A 24260-nucleotide genomic window follows, 5' to 3' on the forward strand; every position below is an offset into this window, starting at 1 on the left:
AAATGACGAAAGGTAAATGGTAATTAGTATTTGCAGGTGTTTTATTAAATGACGAACTAACGAGTCACCGAGACAAATGGTACTGCATATTCCTAATAAACTTTTCTTATAGAATGATGAAGTAATTACCAGTACACCTCGAGTGCTATCTACAACTCCTCCTCAAAAAACAAAGCTAACTATGCTCTTGTTACAAAATATGCTTCCTTTGCACCAGCCTTGTCTCTGGAGACACTTTCTTCGCCCGTACCCTGCAGCCCCATTTAAAATCTACCACGTTGAAATACCTACTCTACGCTTACTTTTGGAAAATCACTTGATCGCTGGATTCCTTTGCTTTGTGTCTCCTTTTGATGATGATGATGACATAATAATAATAATAATAGTAATAATAATAAAAGTAGTAGTAGAACTAATAATAATACTGAGTAGGGCCAGCAAAGTTACTTTGGGTTGTTCTGTCAGTAAATTTACCTATTGCGAAGTGAATAACAAATCAATTTCTGGCGCATTGTGGGGACTAGCTGCAACTCGGAGAAGGCATTTTCAAGAGATGTGTAAGCATATGTGATATATACATCTCCATTTTACTGTCGCAAATGCATGGTACAAAGTGCAAGGTACGTGCGGTGGGAGGACTAATGAGGAAGATGTTGCTCATATGTTCATTCCACAAGCTATGACTCCACCAAATTGTGTCAGACGTTACAGCTTAAATTTAAAAAAACATTAGTGATAAATTATGTAACAGTTTACCATCTTACAAAATAATGATACTAGTAATGATGTATTTTTTTAAAAATTGGTTTCGTGACCGAAACACAATTCACTGCTTTTGTTGTCAGCGCTCAGAAAATTTCATTTCGCCCCTTACGGCGTAATTACCCCCAGGCTGGAAGCCACTGGTATAAAAGAACAAAAACAAACACCATCCGAACAGGCCTTAAAGCCCCAGCGGTACCGACCGTCATCCTCAGCACTTAGGCGTCACCGGATGCGAATACGGAGGGCCATGTGGTTGGCACACCGCTCTCCCTGCCGTTGTCAGTTTTCGTGACCGGTGCTACTTCTCAATCAAGTAGCTCCTCAGTTTGCCTCACAAGGGCTGAGTGCACCCCGTTTGCCAACAGCACTGGGCAGGCCTGGGCGGTGACCCACGCAAGAACTAACCGAGCCCGACAGCACGTAACTTCGGTGAGATGACGGGGACCGATAGTACCACTGCGGCAAAGCCGTTGGCTTGTACAAAAGAAAGAAAAAAAAGACATTAACTGCAAAATGTGTTGAACTTAACGATAAAGTGTTGACTATAGAAAAGTATATTTGGAGTGTATATTTTATTGTTTGATTCTGAAGTTCGTTTACGCCTCATATTATTCGGAAAGTTTTTCTAGCACTGTTCTATCACTGAAAACTATGTTCCACTGCCACTGTGTCGTTCTCTTCCTCTCACTTCGCTCTCTCTCAATAGCACAAACATTTTCTACTATCTTCCAGTATTTATTACTTTTGAATCTCTTTGACACTGCCACTACCTTCTTCTCTCTCAGCATAAGAAAGCTCGAATATGTTCGCATGCCGAAAGTTTTGGAAAATTTTTAAAGGTGCTGAGGAAGGTAGAATGAGACATCTGGTATCTCACTTTTTAGTCGAAGTCTTTTAAATAAACAGTGACATACTCGCATTTTTTGTGCTCCGATAGGAGTATTTTTCCTACGGTTCCCTTCTTTTCCCCGCTGCAGCAGGACATGTAGGTAGTTTGCTAGTGTGAAACTGAAGCAACGCAAAACTAACTTTACGTTTCAGACTGGATTTTTCACTCACAAAAATTTTGCATGTGCTTCAATACTGCAACGTGGATTTCCCAGACATTAATGGAAACACTTTGCAGCACATCTCTCGGTACTATGTCATTTTATAAAATACATTTTCGCCTCACGCCGGATTTTACCTGCGTATTTTGCTTGTACAAGTAGGGTAAATTTGAATCTCAGTTGTTGTTGTTGTTGTGGTCTTCAGTCCTGAGACTGGTTTGATGCAGCTCTCCATGCTACTCTACCCTGTGCAAGCTTCTTCATCTCCCAGTACTTACTGCAACCTACATCCTTCAGAATCTGCTTAGTGTATCCATCTCTTGGTCTCCCTCTACGATTTTTACCCTCCACGCTGCCCTCCAATGCTAAATTTGTGATCCCATGATGCCTCAGAACATGTCCTACCAACCGGTCCCTTCCTCTTGTCAAGTTGTGCCACAAACTCCTCTTCTCCCCAATTCTATTCAATACCTCCTCATTAATTATGTCATCTACCCATCTAATCTTCAGCATTCTTCTGTAGCACCACATTTCGAGAGCTTCTATTCTCTTCTTGTCGAAACTATTTATCGTCCATGTTTCACTTTCATATATGGCTACATTCCATACAAATACTTTCAGAAACGACATCGTGACACTTAAATCTATACTCGATGTTAACATGTTTCTCCTCTTCAGAAACGCTTTCCTTGCCATTGCCAGTCTACATTTTATAACCTGTCTACTTCGACCATCATCAGTTATTTTGCTCCCCAAATAGCAAACTCCTTTACTATTTTACGTGTCTCATTTCCTAATGTAATTCCCTCAGCATCACCCGACTTAATTCGACTACATTCCATTATCCTCGTTTTGCTTTTGTTCATGTTCATCTTATATCCTCCTTTCAGGACACTTTCCATTCCGTTCAACTGTTCTTCCAAGTCCTTTGCTGTCTCTGACAGAATTACAATGTCATCGGCGAACCTTAAAGTTTTTATTTCTTCTCCATGGATTTTGATTTCAGTATCTGGGATAAAAATACGAAGAAAATTTTTAAGAGTGTTCGAGATCGGAATCTTAGAACTATGTCGTAAAAATGTCTGCCATTTTCTGGGCATAGCCGTTTTGGAATCCGCGACTGGATTTGGTTCGCTGGTGACGGCAAAAATATAGTTAAAAATACTTTTTGTGGCGTTTACCGGGGAACCGCCCATGGACTAATGGTGCTTCTGGAAGTCCCATCAAGCCCAAAGTAGGCCACATGAAGTGCAATTTTTCTAAGCTTGAGGGAGTGTATAATATTCATAGTTTGACCCTATATTGCATGATAGTGACACTTAGGACGACCCTTCTGTTGGGTATACAAATGGAACCTAGCCCAAGGGCTATCACTTGACCTAACTTTTTTATCACCGTAGAACCCGTGGTATGTCAACGAAAAATTTTGTTTTTATGCGCGGCGTTTTGGAACATAAATATTGGTAAGCCTGCCAGTTAAGTTTTCTACAGCACCGTGTATGACTGTGTTGTACTGTATCGCTGAAAGAAATCGATTCCTCGTTATAGACATTTCTGTGTGACTGGTTTGGCTTTTCCATCTTTCTTCTCTTTCTCATAGAAATTCCTAGAAGTTCTGTTGCAATATTCGCAAGCCTTGCTCTGGCTGTTTCAATTATTAAGCGAACTTGTTACCTGTATTGCAACTCCTGTGCAGGTTTCACAGAATCAGAGGTAAACTGGGAAACACCTAAATAAGCTCTTAACGCGACAGCTGATTCTGACGCTGCAAAGTTCGAGAATCGTAGCGGGAGAGTAATCGGTTTTAGCAACGTTGCGGGTCAGGCATCCAACTCGGGCGTCGGCTGTGTTGACGTGAGCGGGCAGGGCAGGGCAGGGCTTGGTGGCCGCAGGCGCGGGCCCCGGGCCCCGGGCGAGCAATTGGCGGTAGGCCGCGCTGTTAGCGCCCGCTCCACGCTGGCGAATTAAAACGCAAACAAGTGCGCCGGGCCGCTTAATTACAGCGCCGGACCTAATCCCCAAGTTTCGACAGTTCAATTTGGCCGGCCGCGGGCGGTCCCTCTCCCGCAGGGTTACAGCCCAGCCGTCCACTGTCTCAACTTCGAGCAACGGCCGCCTCGGCCATTCCGCCGCGCGCAGTTACCGGTCGCTCCCGGCAGACTGTACTTGTAATAAAGCTAGTAGTACCGCCTCGGGCAGGAGCTGTCACTGCTCAACCATTTGCACCAGTGCCTGTTAACTCTGTACCGAGGCACGTCATTGTGTAGTGCCTACAATATATGACGTACGTTACAGGAGGTCGCGGCCCACAAGAAATGCAGACCCCCATCTAACTTGTGCACAAGCAGTTCTAGGCGCTTCAGTCCGGAACCGCGCGACTGCTACGGTCGCAGCTTCGAATCCTGCCTCGGGAATGGATGTGTGTGATATCCTTAGATTAGTTAGGTTTAAGTAGTTCTAAGTCGACGGGACTGATGACGTCAGATATTTAGTCCCATAGTGCTTAGAGCCATTTGAACTATTTTGAACGTAGTTTTCACGACTCTACGCGAATTTTCGCATGCGCACCTTTAATCGTTGGCGGCTGGGCAACAGTGCAACTAATAAACCGAGTCCTCTTGCCTCTCCATTACTGACGTGTATAGCAGAACTGCAATGGAAGTTTTCTTGAATAGTTGACGAAAATGTCTGTCTGTTTGTTGTTGGGCGGGCCACTGGCACTTTACGTTTTAGCCGTATCAGAATGTTTTAGTGTTTAATATTTCATTGACGATTCCGTTTGGTAGCGATTTCGACGTCAGTGAATAAATGCGCAAGCAGCACATGTTACACGACTATTTCTCTGACGGAATGTAACTTAAGATCTCCTACAGCTACGGCCCAATCGGGTGTTTGGCCACGTGGGGCAGGTGCGCGGTCTACGGCCCCTTGTCACGATTGGCGCGGTGTCACCCCGTCGGAGGTTCGAGTCCTCCCTCGGGCATGGGTGAGTGTGCGTTGTCCTTAGCGTAAGTCAAAGTTAGACTGAGTAGTGTGTAAGCCTAGGGACCGATGTCCTCAGCAGTTTGGTCCCATAGGAACTTACCACCGCCACCAATCGGTTGTTTTCAATTCCCTCCCTGGACACAATTGGACATGAAATACTTGTGTCATGTTCAGAAATTTTCCTTGCGCTTGTACACCTTAGAACGCAAAGCATAGTAGTTGTATCTATTACGTAACCTCGAAAAGACATCAGGTGGGTGGCCTTATAGTGTAAGCATATAATGGGACTTTAACTCAGTCAACTCGCATTCTACTTGCCGCCATTACGAGTAAAAAAGGCTACTTACCTGACATGGAAAGGAAATTGGCGCAACCGAAGAGACACCGCTGTCATCCCACACGAAAGAAGACGCGGCACAACCGACGACAATTTTGTATGAAGCCTCACAGCTTGGAGATGGAATGAAAATGGTTAAGCAATGAAAACTGCTGCCAATAAGGCACTTGCCGCCATGATAGATGCAGTGGTCACTGCACCATATGCAGGCTGCCCCAAACTGATAGTCCTTGGGGGCTACCCACCCCTTCGGGCCGCAAGGCGAATGCCTGAGTCGCCTCCCCCCACCATTCTGCACCGAACACCACCCTCCCCTCCACCCCCAATAAAACCAGAACACCAATAAGTTTAAGCTAACACTATCGGCTGAAAAGGGCCACACTATTTTGTAACCCACCAGTGCCCTCCGCCAAAATGGAATTAAAAAAAAAAAACAAAAAAAAAAAACCCCTCCCTTATATTCCCAATTGGGATTCCCTCTGCCTAACTCCCAGCCAACTGGAATAAGAAGTTCTGCAGAATGAAGAACGTAAAAACATACTAAAAATCAAAAGACGCTTAAAAGTGGGAATATTTATCATTTCTGGGGAATACGACCTCATCACGGGCCTCGTTGGTGCAAGCGTATCGTAAGTGAACTAATGACACCATTTTGAATAACAACCCTGGAAAGTGTGGGTCTTCAACTGTAAATGATATCAGAGGTGAACATCGACGAAGAGGGTGTGAGAAAGTTTCGGACATGCTGTAGTGGAACTGTTCACCATCCAAACGTTTTAGGAGGCAATCAGAGCAATCAGTCTAGTGTTACAATAACAGTTAAGCGGACGCAACGCCGGTGCGTGAAAAACGATGCAATATTACGCAGTACCTTTCATTCTCACAACTGGGGCTTCTTTAAGTATGGTGCAGCTTATTATTACTTTTATTATGGTTACTACAAAAGTATAGTGTTTAGTTACCTTCTGTAGAGTCTGTAGCAGCTACAAATACTCGGTGCGCTACATTATATTTTCTTTCGTTCGAGGCGTGTACTAGAAACACTTTCACCACGTGTTCGACGGTACCACCACCGTCTGCATTTGATAAGCGCTGCTTATTCAGTTTGGTGTACGTTTATATTTCTCACTTTTCCCGTCTAAAGAACACCCTCCAGAGCTTTCACGCCTCACAGGCGCCGAAGAAAGGGTATGCAAGAGAAGGTGAAATGAAGCTTGTTTACGTTTTGAATTGCGTCTCACGGAATGAGTCCAATTCAAACCAGAAAGTGTCGAATTATTTTATTTAAGGTACAGGAGCGCAGACTTAAGGGTGGAGAGATCTGCTAGAAGTCGGCCTCTCAGCGACGGCGCCCTCACAAAAATTACAAGCGAGTATCTGTGTGAAAGCGCGGCGAGGGTGGCCCGTGAATGCCTAGTGAAGGGTTGTCGCCACAATGCCCAGGCAACCACCCTCACTCGGCAGTCGTCCGTGCAGAGGGGTGAGGCAGGGGTGGAGGGGAGGGGGGATAGGGTGGAGTTCATTTAAAACTGCGTCGCAATTGTGCGCCCCTGGATTAGCTTAGAGGCTGGCGAGCTGTTCCGGCCTTATCGCGTTTCTTTGGCGAATTCGCTGTGCAGCAACGGCGGCAGAACTCGCACGTCTGCCGCTTCGCTCCCGAGAGCGCGTCTCTGCGCGGCGGAGGGATGATGAGTCCTAGCCGGGGAATGGAGACTGTGCCCGCACAATACGCTGACCCTTAGAGCCCGTTGTTCACCTGATAACTACTATTTATTTCGTTACTGGTAAAAAAAAAAAAAATCCGACAAGGTGCTTTATGACACAAGCCTACATTCATATCTGCATCTACACGACTACTCTGCAATTCAGACTTTTGTGTTTGGCAGAGAGTTCATAGGACCACTTCTAGACTTTCTTTCTACCGTTCCCCTCTCGAACAGCACATGGGAAAAATGAACATCTAAACCTTTCCCTAAGAACTCAGATTTCTCTCATTTCATTAAGATAGTAATTTTTTCCTATGTATGTGGAAGCCAGAAAAATATTTTCGCATTCGGGGGAGAAAATTGCTGATTGAAATTTCGTGAAAAGAACTCACCGCAGTGAAAAACGCCTTTGTTTTCTTGATAACCAACTCAGATAGTTTATCATATCCGTGACAAGCACCCTGTTCCCCGATAATACAAAACGAGCTGCCCTTCTTTGAACTTTTTCAATGTTCTCCTTCAATCCTATATGATAAGGATCCCATATCGCACTGCAGTACTCCAGATGATAAACAAGCGTAGTGTAGGCAGCCTCTTCAGTAAATTTTTTGTATCTTCCAAGTTTCCTGCCAACAAAAAGCAGTATTTGCTTCGTCTTCCCCACAAAATTTTCTGGGCGATGGTTCCAGTTTAAGTTGTTCTTAATTGTAATCCCTAGCTATTTAATTTAATCGATAATCTTCAGTGTGGTTTATCGTGTAGTTGAATGTTAACGGGTTTTTTGGTACCCATGTGGAGGACCACACACTTTTTATTATTTAGGGTTAACATACAGATATCGCGTTAAAATCATTTTCCAATTTGTTTTGATTTTATGATGACTTTACTAGACGGTGAAAAATAGCATCATCTGCAAACAATTCAAAAGAGCTGATCAGACTGTCTCCTAAATCGTTTAATCACATTAGGAACAGCAGAGGGCCTGTAACACTTCCTTGGAGAATGCCAGCTGTTTTATTAGATGACTTCTCATCAATTAGTTTCTTCGAGGTATTTCATATATATTTATGTCTGCTGGAGATCGATGCAATGATATGAGTTTATAATTCAACGGAATACTTGTATTTCGTTTCTTGTGTATTGTTGTGACCTGCGTAACTTTCCAGTCTTTAAATGAGAATCTTTCGTCAAGCGAGTGGTTGTTTACGATAGCTAAAACTGGAGCTATTTCATCAGCATAACCTGTAATAAACCTAATTTTTATACAGTGTAGAGTGGAAGACTTGTCTTTATCAAGTGGTTTGAGCTGTTTCACTACACTGAAGCTATCTAGGTACAGTTACAGTTATTCTTGATACGAATTCTGGAATAATTATTGCTTCTTCTTTCGTGAACGAATTTTAAAAACCGTCTGTTTTATTGCTATCGCGCAGCGGTAAATGCCCAACCTAAAACTTGAAAATTTTCAAAGTGAAATGAAACTATATGGTTATCCAGTAAGATTAGCCGAGAGGATAATATTTTTGTTTATCCAAGCATTTATTTTAAAGGCAAGATTAGGGGTTTCAGGTCTTCTCTTAGAGTAGTAGAGCAGTACGCATATAATAATAATAATAATAATAATAATAATAATAAAAATGTCTGAGGAAGGAAAGAAGATAATAATATAGCACTGAATATAGGTATCGCAGAAATCGTAATCTTATTAACATTCTGAGAGGAAGAGGAGAAGGAGGGGGCGAGATATAATAGGTGAGAGTTGGCAAATGAAATGTAAGAAAATAAAAACAGAATTATTTGGGGGATGGCGTTGAGTATGTGAGAGAAATACAGTTTCCCAGGTGCACAGAAGGAAGACAGTGGGTACAGGGGATGGACAAAAATATTGAAACAACAAAAACATACAACACTTGTCCCATACGGTGTAGGAAAACCGTTGGCATTCAAAACAGCTTTCGTCTCGAAATGGATAAATAAAGGTTCCTATGGATTTCAGGATATCTTATACAATTCTTCTTGCACAATAGTTGCAGTTTCAGGTAGAGATGATGGAGGTGGACAGCGATCACACACCCCTCTCTCCAACATACACAACAAAGGCTCAGTCATACTGAGATCTGGTGACTGGTGGTCAGGGGAGATGCGACAGTTCATCTTCGTGCTCGCAAAAAGAGTCCTGGATGATGCGAGGTGTGTGAACAGCAGCACTGTCGTCTTTCAACATAACGTCCCACTGGGGAACAAACATTGTACTATGGGTTGGACTTGATGGTCACATAATTCCTGGCAGTAATACGACCGCGCAGAGCAACCATGCGCGCCGTGGAATACCGCGATATGCTTGCCCAAACCATCACCGGAATGTTTCATTCTCGGCAACAAGCAGTCTGCATCGTAGGCTTGGGAGGCATACGCCGCAAGTTGGAAACAGTGTGAAACAGAATTCAGCCGGCCAGTTGACTATACCATTGCTCCACAGACCAGGTTTTATGGTTTCGGCACCACGTTTTTCTGTTACAGATATTTGCATCACTGACGTGTGGTTTTGGAATTCCAGTTCACCCTCGATTCTCAGCGTATGGAGCTCTCTTCGTGTTGCTTTGATGGTGGTTGGGTTCGCGCGTGCGACATTCAGCTATGCAATCACTTTTCGAGCTGTATGAATGCGTAGTGTCTGCGGAATGCGTAGTTCTGAAGCAGATGATTTAAACTGAAGCAGGAAGGGGGAAAAAGAATGGAAAGGGAAGGGATTATTGATATCGGCTACATCAGGACTTTGTGCGGCATCAGTGACGACGAGTGAAAATGTGTGCGGGACTGAGATTCGAACCTGGGATCTCCTGCTTCCTAAGCAGTTGCGTTAACCACTGCGCCACCTGAACATAGTGTTTGTCACAGCTGCGCGGACTGTCTCGGCACATTCCCACCGAGCGCCACCTATACGCAGTCCCTGTCCATTTCCTCCATGATCGCTACTCTGAAATTCCCTCACGACATCAGATGTACTTGTGCACCCGCACTGAAGAAGGTGGATCCGTTGCCTACCTGGGCGAATCAGTTATATGAATGCATGGTGTCTGTTTTTTCGGACATGTCCTCCTGCCACCCGTCCCCCCGTCACAGTCCGTCTGTCTTTTCTCATCTTCCTCTGTCCATCTCTTCTCACTCTCTCTGTCCACCTCCTGCCTCCCCCCCCCCCTCTTCCTTCTGTACCTGCCCTCTATACCTCTCCGTCTTCCACTTGTCTCCTACATCTGCCCATTAAATCCCATCTCTCTGTCCATCTCTTTCTCCCCTCTTTCTGATCATCTCCTTAGTCCCTCCTCATTGCACTTCTCTTCCTACCCCTCTCTGTCCATCGGCTCCTGCCTCCTCACTCTCTTTATCCCCCCCCCCCCCCTCCTCTGTCACTATGTCCATCTGCCGAATATCTGTGATCTGTATCTATTCGAAATATATATAATACATATATGTTTTAAATATAAGAGTGTGATCGTGTTTGTACTGTAATACAGATACTTTTTATTGGTGATGTTGTGTCTGAATCTTTAAAATGTGATTGATGCTAATAATAATCGTAACAATAGTACATCCTTTAGCTTTTTTCATTCCCATTTAGGAATTTGGTATATCATCAGGTCTGAAGAAGATAACGGTAAACTACAGGTACGATGATCAAAAAACGAAACGGATATCAGTGAAAGAGTGAACATGGGATATTCACCGGCTTCAATCTTGCGGTCAGGAACCACACCTCACAGTCTCTTCTATGACATTAAATACGAATATAATGCCAAGTACCAGGAATGAAAGACTACTACCACTAGTTTTGAATGGACTAGCTACGATGGAGCATAAAAAACTACGAGTCATCTACTTCACCTACAGGGACGGGTCAACTGAAGTGGACCTACAGCTTAATGGTTAGAACTGCGAGCTACGTTTCTGACACCGAACTTCACAAAGGTATAACAATATCCAGTATTTCCCAACTTTGAGCAGAATTCAGAGCAAAATAATCCTTTCAGTTCTTTAACTTGATAAGCCGGAACATTTGGCTGTCGGACGAAAGCGAACGATCGATGGTGGGGTATGGGAGGCTAGGGGAAGTGGCGGGGAGCGATTAATAACGGCCGCCTTATTAGTGTTGACGCCGGAGTCTAAATTCCTGGCGGACTGCGTTCTGACGCTAATCGTTCGTTGTCATAACTGAGCGAATTAATCACCGGCCTAGGGTGGAAAAGGGGAGGACAACGGGACAGGCGAGCGGGCAATTTAGAACCAACGACCGAGGGCTCCAGCGGCCAAGGAAGAGCGCGCAGCAAAATTAGCTGTCAGGCCGCGTTTTCTGAACCGCCGGCGCCGACATTCCTGATGGTTCCTCGGCTGCACTGTATTATCGTGTCCTACCAGTTATTCACGTCTCGGATAATTAAATACAGCAAGCCGTCTCCTATGCAGTGTGTGGAAACGGTTGCTTGCAATCTCACTTGACAACGGTTACTCTAATAGAACGACCTCCTTCACCTTGTGTAATTCATAACTTTCACTTTTCTAGGACATAAAGAAGTTGATCGCACAGCTGCAGGGTGAATGAGAATTTTTGGGAGAAACATCAGTCATACATTACAAACTGTATATCTTTGGCTCTTACATTTAAGATATCGCGTATTCCAAAATATATCTATGGGAAAGTAACAGCATAATTTTTCATTTTCATTCTTAAGGGCGTGAAAATGATCAATCACATTGGTTAAGATGAGGAAAGACAACTGTCTGCTACGTTTTAACTGTCGTAGATGATGCAGTTGTCTACCTACATACTGACATCGACGAAAAATTCAGTGAATATTATTTTGATTAAGCCCGGCCTCAGCGATGCGTAGGCATTGGCAGCAGACACTAAATATATTACGCCTGATCAGCGAAGACTTAAACTGATTTTTTTTCACACATGTTTAGTACTCCATTTCAGGGTTTACATTAAGTTTTTCAAAGTACCTCACTCCTATTTCAATGCTCGTTTTTTAGCGAGTCTGCTATTCCTCGAACACAAGGTTCAGGTCATTCATTGTCACGTCGTTGAGATCGCCTCACTTTTCTTGAGGATTGCTTCAGAGTTCTCAAATCGAAGGCTCCAAAGCTTTGCCTTTAATGATGGGAAATCCGAGAAAGTTCTGGTCGTCTCCTTGCAATGTGCTTCCTCAGTTTAGCCAATACCGATGTGCAGTACCTTGCTGTAACAGTAGTGTGAGGGAGAACTGCATGCTGATAAATCATTCCATGACAATCAAAAAATATGATCACCATCATTTTCTCTATAGATGGAGCAACTTTCGCCTTTTTTGATGCTGGAGAACCTGTCAATTTCCAAACAGCACTGGCTCGTTTTCCTTTAGGCTCTTAATGATTCATCCATGACTCATCACAGGTGAAAATCGACTCCAGAAAAGCATCCCCTCCATCAGCAAATAGACGCAGCACCTCACGGCTTGTCTACATTCGCATAGGTTTTTGCTCGGGAGTCAACAGACGTGGCACGGAAACGGGCACAAATACGGGTCATACGGAGAAGCTCATGCATAATCGTAAATACACTGCCATATGAAACTATCAACACTTCTCTGAGTTTAGGTAATGTTCCCCGCCGATCCTTACCGACAATCACAGCAGCTGTGTTGATGTTGACTTGAGTCACAGCAGAAGCCGAAACACCAGGCCTATCTTGCTTAAGTCGGCCTTCTTTGAAGTCCCTGAACCACCTAAACACTCTTGCACGAAACAGTGCATTTTCACCGTACGCCTGCTGCAGATTTTTATCAAGTTTCAATGCTGTATGGTTTAAACGAACACCGAATTTTATTGTGTCATACGTCACCCCCATTGTTTGGTATGTGAAATGCAAAAAGGGTCTACAAAATGGAGCATTACTACCAACCTACCACGAGAGTGCGCTGCCGATGGACATTACGTATAAAAAATCGTTCTCTTCAAACGTTCATGGTACATATAGGAAACTATCACGGAAGTTACAGGTAAAAATCAGTCTCAGTCTTCGTTGATTACCCCCCTTGAAGGGTGTATCGTAATTAACAGCGAAGACCGACACAGGTGGAAGTATACGACAACAGGAGCAAAAAAGTTCCGGTAGGTATGGGTACACAAACGAGCCGTCTGCAAAATAACTATAGCTCTGTGGTTAGGAGCTGTCACTGCTTTCAGTCTGGAATACTGTCCTAGTTAACAGAAATGTATCTGAAAGTTAAAATTTTCCATTACGTCGCTATCTAATTTGGCCTTAAGTTTCACCCATGGTCCATGACTGGGGAATTTTGTACATGAATGATAGGGCACCTGATGTAGGGTGACATCCAACACTCCCAATACGTTCAAGGTGGCTGGGTCGAGCAGTTTCTGTACCTTAGCCTCCAAGATCACCTGACCTTAGTCCTCTGAGAAAGGTACAACATTACTGTTGATACGGTAGAAGAACTGGAGAAGCCAACTGTACAGTCTTCTCAAGATTTACGAAATCATCAGCACGTATTTGAAAGAATTCGCACCTCACTGCAATGACGAGTGTAGTATTCCATACAAATGCGAAGACGACGAGAAAAAGACATCCTTTAACAGGAACGTGTGTACAGTAAATTGCAACATGTAATGTGTTGAAGAAATTTTGAACTTCTTGTTGAGGTACGCCATGGATGGAATTTGAGCCGAATCAGGTGGGGACTTAATCTAAAAGTTAACATTTCGAACACATTTGTACCAACTATGACAATATTTAGTAATGAAGCCAGTGGCGACTGGTAACCACTCACAATTATCACGCAATAAGCTCTGAAACGTCACTATAGTTTTTTTCCAGTCTTGAAATGTGTAAGTCGTCTTGTGTGAATAATAGTATTTGGTCAAACGGAGAATAACACGTTCTCACCCAGCGAGGAAATCGCAAAATGTTTGAAGATAAATGTATCTCATATTCATGTAGTCTTTTTATAATGCTGATAATTTTTTTGTTTCCCTGAGTAAAAATGATTTCTGTCTTTTTTTGCTTTACGTGTCCCTACTTTGCTTGTAATTTTGCGACTAAATAGCTATGTAAGAGTTCTTAAATACTAAGGAACGGTTGAGGAGACATGTATTGCATCTCTTTGTTTCAATACCACAATATGCTAACTAAATGTTGATTGCTTATTAATTTTTAGTAGCTCATCTAGTAAATCAGACGATGACTTTTTGTGAGAAGAATTATCTGGCTTGGTCGCGATTTGCACAACCGTCTTTGTGGCAGTTTCGTTGAGGCAATTATCATTTATATTTATTACATAAAAGCTGCCTGTTTCATTTTAACGAAGTCCGATCTATCAATGTGTAGGGACATTGACGTATTTATAATTTTGAAAATTCGCGATTGCAAAATTTTCAACCAAAACAGTTAATTGTAAAGGAATTTTCCGTGTTCATATTTTTAATGATGTCGGGAGAGGAAAGGGGAGAGGGGGAGAGAGGGAGAGAGAGAGAGAGAGAGAGAGAGAGAGAGAGAGAGAGAGAGAGAGAGGAGATTCAAGAATGATAGTATTATTGTGGAAAGCTTTCTACAGTTTTCTATCTCACCGACTTAATGTCCACTTTTATGTGATCTGAAACCACGATTTGCTGTTGAATCAGTCCAACATTGGACATGGTTTAATCTAAAAGATTGTTCGTAATTCACCTTTACTCAAATCGCATACAAGCGACGTTACAGCTCGTTCGCGGATCCCTGTTTACGGGACCATTTTTGCCTCTATTGCCACATATTCTCACCCTTGTCAGTTGTCGCTATTAATTATGATACAGAATACAGAAAAATGCAAAGCCGCGCTATTCTCGCTCTTCTCTAGAACAAAGCAGGTGATAATTGTCCCCTACAAGATTAATTAGTTGTAAGTCAGACCATCACATGGGTTCAGTCGAGGAGAAAGCAAGCAGCAACCTTCGGTTCTTTGGTGGATACTCAGACACTGCGGCTCGTCTACTATAAGGATTGCCAGTGAACGATTGTCACGACCTGCCCTACTGAGGTATACGGGATCTTTTTATCTGAACTGCGCAGAAGTAGATTTGAACATGGACCGAGCAGGATGAAAACAGGTGGTCGTATGATTGTTCTGATATCAGAATAGTGTCTGAGATATATGGTTGTCGTCAATACAGTCTTAGTTCACTAAGCATTTTCATAGTCACGGAAGTGATAATTATTCTCACGCTCCAGTTTTAAAATAATTGAGGAAAGCACTTAGTAATATTGGATACGGATATCCACAGTCTGCTATACTGTTAAATTGGTATCTTATCTATTTGATGTGGTAAATGGCCTCGTGGCCACTGCCTGCTCCACTGATCTGTTTCTCACATGTTATCGGTTAATATATCATACTGAGAACATTTCCTCAACTGTTGTATGTTAAAAGCAATGTCTGTTCACGGGAATAACATGCATCGCACTTAATGTTCAGTTTCGAGGGAACTACAGACGAAGCAGAAGATTTCTTTTTTTGGAAAGAAAAGACGGCCGCGGTGGCCGTGCGGTTCTTGGCGCTGCAGTCCGGAACCGCGGGACTGCTACGGTCGCAGGTTCGAATCCTACCTCAGGCATGGATGTGTGTGATGTCCTTAGGTTAGTTAGGTTTAAGTAGTTCTAAGTTCTAGGGGACTGATGACCTAAGATGTTAAGTCCCATAGTGCTCAGAGCCATTTGAACCATTTGGAAAGAAAAGGAGGGGTAAGAGGGATTCACTGGTGGGGATTTCACTGGACGAATGCCCGCCCCCGGTAGCTGCGTGGTCAGCGCGACAGAATGTCAATCCTAAGGGCCTGGGTTAGATTCCCGACTGGGTCGGAGATTTTCTCCGCTCAGGGACTGGGTGTTGTATTGTCCTAATCATCATCATTTCATCCCCATCGACGCGCAAGTCGGCGAAGTGGCGTCAACTCGAAAGACTTGCACCCAGCGAACGGTCTACCCGATGGGAGGCTCTAGTCACGCGACATTTTTACTGAACGAATCATACAGGTATACACTACATGTCATCTCGCCATTCGTTTCAGACTGTAGGAATCCACATAAATTGAAATAAATTTCGAAGCATTACCACTTGTAATACATAAAAAACTTACGTGTTAAAAACGCAAAGTTGTTCTCAAACCGAAGATTGTTCATAACACAATTGAGGTTTGCTAGGCATGGACTATTGGTGGCGGTATGCTTTTGCCTTTCTTCGAAGACTGAACATGACTTATCCAGCCATTTATGGGTTCCAGTACTGTATTGAAGGGGATGGAGCATACTTCCACTTCGATGTCACGCAGACACTGCCGAGGACAAGAGGGCCATTTTCTCACGGAAAACAAGTGCCAAGCATATCCAGCCATTTATGGGTTCCAGTACTGTATTGAAGGGGATGGAGCATACTTCCACTTCGATGTCACGCAGACACTGTCGAGGACAAGAGAGCCATTTTCTCAAGGAAAACAAGTGCCAAGCATGAAAGATGCGTTAGAAACTTATCTGTAGTAAAGAAAAAATGAGGTCGTCGGATTGTAATCCCATGATCTTTCTAATCATTATTCCTGTTGTTCGTGATATATGACAGCATGTGTCACTGCTTCATTGTTGTGTTGGCCGCTAGGGTGCCAAATGTTTGTTCGACTATTATCAGCGCCAAGAATGAAGCGCAGTTAGACAGACGACACGTCGCACGCGACATTCTGTTCACCAGTCACAAAGTGCTGTAGGGTGTTGGTGGACTGTCCGAGGACGCATGCGTGGAGGTGGGATTCCTGTAGAGCGCTAGCACTTCTTGAGAGTGGTCAAGAACTGAAGCCCACTTCGTTCCGTTGTATTACTCTCGAGCACCATTCTGCTGTACCGTAATGTTGCCTGTAGTGCCGACACCACCTCAATCTGCGATGTCACCGATTAAACACATTTAGTATAAGCAACAGCGTGCGCCGTCTCTTCCAGCATACTAGACACAGGAACATACAAATCGTCCATGGGGTGTCAAACAATAATGTTTCTCTTGTAATAAACACGTATTTGACTGCCGAATTGATGATCCAATCGAAATGTCTCCACTCAGCCAATGGGGAGTTGCACAGTGAAGAACAGAAGATATAATTTTTCATCAGTGTATTTATTCGTGAAAGGTGTTGCAACTACTGCTGTTGCGTTTACTTCATCTTTTAATAAATCTTTTTACGTCAAATCGTTGACCAGAGGGCGTGTACTCGACTCAGAGGTATTCTGTCAAGGGTCTTAGAAACTACAGATATTCTTTCAGAAGTATAGGCATTATTTATATCTTGAACGCAAACTGCTGATACTGCTACTATGTAGTGGAAATTTACGGATGCATGGTTGTTATTCTGACCTACTCAACTCTCGAACGTTAAAAAAAGCATATAAATACTTACGTTCTTGTCGCACACCCGAAGCATGAAGTATCGGCCTTTGAAGTAAATCTTGGTAATTCTGGGCCTAAGACAGAAATAAGAATGCTTGAATGTCGTACACACAGATATAGCAAAAAATTAATAAATAAATAAATTCCGTAGAGCACACAACAGTATACGTGCGCAAAGTAACATTTACGTGGTAGATGGAAACTTTTCCTAAATTATACATTTAAAAAATGAATATAAGAGAAAGGTACAGCAATATCTTACCAATAATAGTTTCCGACTTTGTTCTTGTTTCTTAGGACAATGATGCCACTGGGAGTGAGGCCCAAGAAGTACTCCACATTGTCCTCTCCCTGAAACAGGAGGACACTATGAACAGCTACTATAAGTGGTTAGCCTCTTATTGGAGACACATTTGAAAGCTGACGATGCCTTTTTTAACGTGCACGAGGTCTTCATAAGTAAATGTAAACTTATGTCTTTAATATAGAGTAGGGTTTTCAGTGACGCTTCCGAACAATTAATATGATTTTCCGTATCTCTCACATATTGGTACATCTTCTTGCCAAATATGATTGTGTATACAACCACAGCGTTTCATTCTAGAAGATCGCCCGACAGAAATACAAGATAATTTCATATTAAAAAGACGGAAAATTCTTTGTTCTCATTCATGACAAATACAGAGAAGTTGTCAAGTTAGAAAATTTCAGGTTGAATAGAGAAGAAACTGCTTTTCTCAACTGTAAATTTCTGTTATTATGTCTATATTTACTAAACGGTCAAACTGGCATGATATATATACTACATGCTTGGATATGCAATTGAGTAGCATTTCAGGGCAATCGCACAAAGTGTGTAGGAGTAATGTCGTCTGCATTCTGTATACGAGGTGTGTCTACAAAAAGGGAGTATTGTCGTAGAACTTATTTCAAAACATATTTAGTTATTGTCACCCATAATATACTCTCCTCCTCTACGCATACAACGCACCATGCGGATTTTCCGTTGACGGGAAGAGTGCAGGAAGTCGTGCTCCTTGATGACGAGTGCCGCTTTTTTTTTTCATCCACTGCTTCAACGGAGTGAAAACTTAATGCTTTTAATACAGTTTTTACCTTGGGAAATAGGTAAAAATTACATGGTGCTAGGTCAGACGAATAAGGAGGGTGGTCTAACACCTCTTAACAGACAATGCGTTATGAGCCGGTGCTTTGTCTTGATGCAGAACCCATGACTAGTTGTTGAACAATTCGGGCCGTTTTTCTCGTATTTTCTCACGGTGCTGACCAAGAACCTGAACGCAGTAATGCTGATTAATAGTCTGACCTTCACGAACCCAGTGAAGACGCACAATTCCATTAATGTCGAAAAAAACCAGTCATCATAGCTTTCAATCATGATTTGCTCATTCGACCTTTTTTCCCTTTCAGTGAAGTTGATCCCTGCCAGCGCACGGATTGGCGCTTAGTTTCCGGGTCATAAATGAGAAGCAAGGACTCGTCACATATTATTTGCAAGAAATTAGTATCATTTTCAATGGCATGCAAAGTATCAATACAGACTTTTTCACCAACTTCTTTTTGTTCGACTGTAGGAATTTTCGGCGTCAGTGTCGCACACACGTTTCTCGTGTCGAATTGGTTACGAAAAATTTGCCTCATGTGTTCTTAGTCGATGGTCAATGGCCGATGGTCGGTTGGAACCGGATTACCTACTTTTTCGATATTTTCATCCGTTTTTGATGTTGAAGGGCGTCCCGTCCCGAGCGTGACTCATCTTCAGTGTCTTGTCGGCCTTCGTGGAAACGCCTGAAACACTCACAAACTCGCATACGTGATAAACAGTCTTCGCTATAAACTTCTTTTAGTAAAAGATAGGTTTCAGCAACAATTTTTCCAAGTTTCGTGTGAAACTTCACGACAATTCGTTGTTCTATTGTTACACTTCTCATTCCCCCCCCCCCCCCCCCAAAAAAAAACAGGTATTATACAAACGAAGGCAACGACCACATTGATTTGCCTACAAACACCAGAAATGCAGCCTTGGACTAGAAGGCTGCATGCTTATCAGCTACTGGTCGTTCATCTTTGGAGCATGCATACTTACTCTGTGACATTATCAGCCCTGTTATTTTACAGCCACACCTAGTATAAGGAAAGATCACGCATTGGTTTTCTCATTCAGAAGTTGCATTTGTATTTTAGTTGTTTGTGAGATGATCGTGTTGTACATGATGCAAGAAGGAGATATGACAATCAGTAAATATCGGGATTAGACAGCGGCAGGATCGTGGCCTATCGAGAATGCTGTTTCTCGTTCTGTTCGCATCGGTCGGAAGCCACGAATGTCATGTGGAAATGGAACTCGATTAGTTCAGGAGGGCAATACTCGATGACATGTGGGTTCTCACTAGCCTCGTGCGACTAGCGCCCGAGAGGACACTCATATTATTGTGAATGTCAATAAAATTACCAGCCGAGAGAACCCACATATTAATGTCAATGTCAATAAAATTACTAGCCGATGTCCCCTGGCCATGATGGCCAGATCACATATTGTTGGTTCGGCTGAGCAGGATCGTAAAGGCTCGTCATGTACCTCGAGTCATGAAATTGGGTTGTTTGCAGTGAGGCGAGTATCCACAAGGACGGTGCGATGACATTTGGAGCACCAAATACTGGCATCACGCCGACTACTGTTGCGATATCCCTTGACACAACAGCAGAGCAGAGAGAGAGAGAGAGAGAGAGGGAGAGAGACGAGCCGTCCATCGACAGCATTAAATGCAGGACTGCCACCGTGTCAGCTTTTCAGACGAGTCTTGGTTCTGCACGCAGCGTCGCAGTGGACGTATTAGTCTGTCCAGGCTCCGAGGAAACGATCACATTTCTCGTCGTCATTGGGCTCAGCACCCGGCGCGATAACATGGGGGTCCGTATGGTACGCTACGTGATTACCGTTGGTTCATAGAGCCGGTAATTCGGACAGCAGGCGTTATATTTCTGACATTTTAAGGCCATAGGCTGTGTCGTACTCTTGAGGTCTCCGTGATGTTATGTTTCAATAAGATAACGCAAGAGCTATGTAGCCCGTGTTGTCCTGACCTGCCTGGATGCAGTGTATGTTCGCCTATTGCCTTGGCCAGCACACTGAAAACATCTGGTCTTGGGGTTTCCGAGAGACTGACACGCCCCCACTCGTCCGCCACTACAGCTGGTGAGCTCTGAATAGAAACAGCATGTAATGCCATCCCAAATCTGTCATCCAAACTGGCTAGACTCGATGCCTAGCTGTTTAGGAGCCATGTTAGTGCCAGAGATGGCAGCACTGTGTACTAAATTTCGCATCCTTTTCCTCCCAAAACACCTCCAAATTTAATCAAATGTTGTTCCTACTGTATTCTGTACACAAACTGAGAACAATCTCATTATTTTGCCGTACTTCATGGTGTTGGAATTTTAATAGTTGGCAGAGTTTACGGCAACACATGCTTCACGCTACTTCCGATTCTGACAACAGGACGGAGTGTCTGCAGGAGGAAACTGTAACAGCGACAGCACTGAGCAGAAACTACTCAAGAAAATAGCTCCTTAACACTTACAACAATTCGTTCTGGGTGACAAGAAATCAACGACGTGGAGTTAGAGGCTTTTACGTACATTGCAAAGCTCCACATAACATATACGGATAGGATGAGCAGACGTCTGGAGCTCTTTGATGACGATGCTGTAGTGTAGGGAGAAACGTTATTGTTGTGTAACTGTTGGAGGATATAGGGTGAGTTGGACAGATTTTCCATTTGCTGTCATGAATTTCAGCTTGTTCGAAATGTGGAAACAAATGCAAGTTAATGGAGATGAGTAGGAAATAATGTTCGAGTACACACTCTAGGCGTAATTTTGCAAAGTGATATGAATTGCAACGAGCACGTTAAGTTCGGTTGTAGGGAAGGCGAATGGTCGAGTACGGTGTATTGGAAGAATTCTACGAAAGTGTAGCTATCTACAAAGAAGACAGCGCAAAGAACACTTGCGCGGCCCATTCCTGAGCGTTGCTAGGTTGAATCCACATCAGGTCGGGTTAAACAAAGACATAGAAGCGATTCAGAGGCGTGCTCCAAGATTTGTTCCTGGTAAGTTCGACCAAGACGTGAGATTTACAGAAATGTCCCGTGAACTCAAATCAGAATCCCTGCATGGAAAACGACGTTCTTTTCGCGAAATGCTATTGAGAATGTTTCGAGAACCGGCATTCGCGGTAGGCTGCAGAGCGGTTATGCTGCCAACAACGTAAATCTCGCGTAAGGACCGTGAAGACAAGGTAAGAAGAACCAGGTTGGTACGGGAGCGTATGGAATGTTGTTTTCCCCTCGCTCTGTTTGCGAGGAGAACAGGAATGGGAATGACCAGTAGTGGTACAATGTGCCCTCCGCTGTGCACCGTGTAGTGGCTAGCGGAGTATCTATCTCTTCGGTCCAAAGTGGATTAATTAAAAACAAAGATAAGTTAAGACAGCGATTTTGACGTTTAGGTCGTCCAAACCCATGTCCATCATTTGAAGTTAATAACTGGGTAATTTAAAACAGCAGAATTCGCCATGTTCAAATAGTGTCCAGAAGTTTTCCAGGAGGAAATTTCAAAGTTGTTAGCGTAATTGGTTGGGTGCGACGCGTCTTTTTTCTCATGAAGTGCATCATTGTAATTCGAGTGCACTGTATTAAATTGGCCCATATGCCACCAGTCCAAAAAGTTTCGAGACTGGGTTAATAATCAAAGAAAGAAACATTAAGATGATGGTTTTAATGGTTCCGATGTCCTACATAGTCTACCTCCAGTTGAACAGAGCGCGTAAAGCGTTCATACAACCATGTGAAGCTGTCAGAAAAGTCCTACCTTCGTCTAAATTTCTGCATTCTGTCGTTGTGTCGCAACTTCGTATTCATAACACCAAGTCTCGTCGCCCGAGATGATTTTTTTCCAGAAAAGAACTGTCCATGTTTGCATTTCAATGAAGTCGCGGCAGGCGCCCATGCGTCGTTGTTTTTGTTCGGAAGTCAAGGTGTAATGAACAAATTTTGTAGACACTTTTCTCTGCTTCAAAACATTGTGGAGAATGCCTTTTACATTTGATTTAGAAATATTGCTTCACTGCTGTTTGTGACACAGTACAGCCGCACGTCCATGTCCCGCTCACAGCTGACTGGTCGAATGCGCGTCTGTAGTTTACAGTTGTCAGTTCAAGCTACTTCCGTAGTTACTGCGCTGACATCGCTTATATGCCAGGAATGAAATCAGTCTAAGAAATCTTTGGACGGATGGGCAGCGTCTGTTCAAATGGTTCAAATGGCTCTGAGCACTATGGGACTTAACTTCTGAGGTCATCAGTCCCCTAGAACTTAGAACTATTTAAACCTAACTATCCTAAGGACATCACACACATCCATGTCCGAGGCAGGATTTGAACCTGCGACCGTAGCGGTCGCGCGGTTCCAGACTGTAGCGCCTAGAACCGCTCGGCCACTGGCCGGCGCAGCGTCTGTACATGTAGATGTAGACATACGGAAGCGACCAGGAACTCGTATTATATTTAATTACACGCGAAATTTGTGATATTGTTCTTTCCGATACTTTGCCTTAAATCTTGTTGTTGGGACATGCCTAGATATTCTGGTCGTGGTTGACTAGGGACCACGCTCGGCCGCCTGACCCTGGACACCAACATTCCTCAAGCGCAATTAAGATCGTAACATATTCTCCTGAAACACATGAATCGCTAATTTGTGTGTTATCAATTGGTAAAAAACCAGTGCAGACTATTCCAAGTTTTCAGCACAGTGAATACACGGAACCGTCCATCAACTATGGAGGATTCGCGGCCAAAGCTGCGAAAACAAGTGTAGGGCCCCCCCGCCTAGGGCTGCGAGCGCCTTATTGGCTGCACGCAGAGGATGAAATTTACTTTGCAGATGAGGCGGGGCGCGCTCCCTTTGCCGACAGCTGTCTTCAAGAAAGAAGGAGCGAGGAGCGGAGAGCGCCGATCTGTGGGATTTCCGGCGCGGGAAGCCGCTCGGCTGGCTAATTTGGCTTTCGCGAACAGGAAATGGAGCCAGTTAGCGGGCCGGGCCGCATCAGGCCGCGCCGCGGGGACTCTGCCCGGTGTCTGCTGCCTGCCGAAGCTGCGGGAGCAGCACTCCATTTCCTTCAGCCGCCTATTGCGAATTTTGTGTCGCCACTCTGAAAACTGGCAGGACAGCACTCGCTGCCACTGCGTGTTTATTGTTCTGTGCAATGCCAACATAAAAAAATTGCGACACCAGTGACACGTGTGACTGAAATGAACTTTACATAACAGATAAGTTTAGGTGGTGATTACACGACAATAGGTGGCGTTTACACCACAATAGCTGAATCCGGGAGCTTTGACTTTCAATTTTAGCATATTTCTCCAATACTTTTGCGATCAGTTTGGGTTTCGGAGAAATGCAGGAACGCGCGAAGTACTGATCCTCTGACTTATCTTAGAAGATAGACGGAGGAAGGGCGAACCATTTACGGCATCTGTTGAATTTAGAAAAAGCTTTTGAAAATATTGACTGAAATGCACTCTTTGAAATTCTGAAAGTAGCAGAGACAAAACACAGGGAACCAAAATGATCTACAGCATTTAAGGAAGTCAGAGTGCAACTATAATAATCGAAGGATTTGAGACTGGAGTAGCAGTTGAGAAGGGACTGAGACAGGGTTGCAGTAGGCAGTAAAAGTAACCGGGGAAAAATTTGGAAAGAAAATTGAAGTTCAGGGAGAAGAAATTAAGACTTTTGAGGCTTACTGATGAACTGTAATTCTTTCAGGGACTTTAAATGGATAGTGTCATGAGAAGAAACTCGGTAAATCAGGTGAAGATGAGGTTATCTGATAAGAAAGTGAGGCTAAAATTAGTTGATGAGTCTTATTATTTCGGTAG

At 43.6% G+C, this 24260-nt stretch overlaps 1 protein-coding gene across 1 annotated transcript in view; it reads right to left on the bottom strand.

Moving 5' to 3' along the window:
* The window catches only part of LOC126484914 (band 4.1-like protein 4), a 583005-nt gene that overhangs the window by 53140 nt on the left and 505605 nt on the right, over nt 1-24260 (bottom strand). Inside the window, exons 8-9 of the mRNA XM_050108514.1 lie at nt 17559-17647; nt 17307-17370 (exon numbers count right to left, since the gene is read on the bottom strand). Of these exons, the coding sequence (XP_049964471.1) occupies nt 17307-17370; nt 17559-17647 (153 nt within the window). The remainder of the gene's footprint in view (nt 1-17306; nt 17371-17558; nt 17648-24260) is intronic.

This window comes from Schistocerca serialis, chromosome 6, assembly GCF_023864345.2.
Source record: "Schistocerca serialis cubense isolate TAMUIC-IGC-003099 chromosome 6, iqSchSeri2.2, whole genome shotgun sequence".
In the NCBI taxonomy this organism is placed as follows: Eukaryota; Metazoa; Arthropoda; class Insecta; order Orthoptera; family Acrididae; genus Schistocerca; species Schistocerca serialis.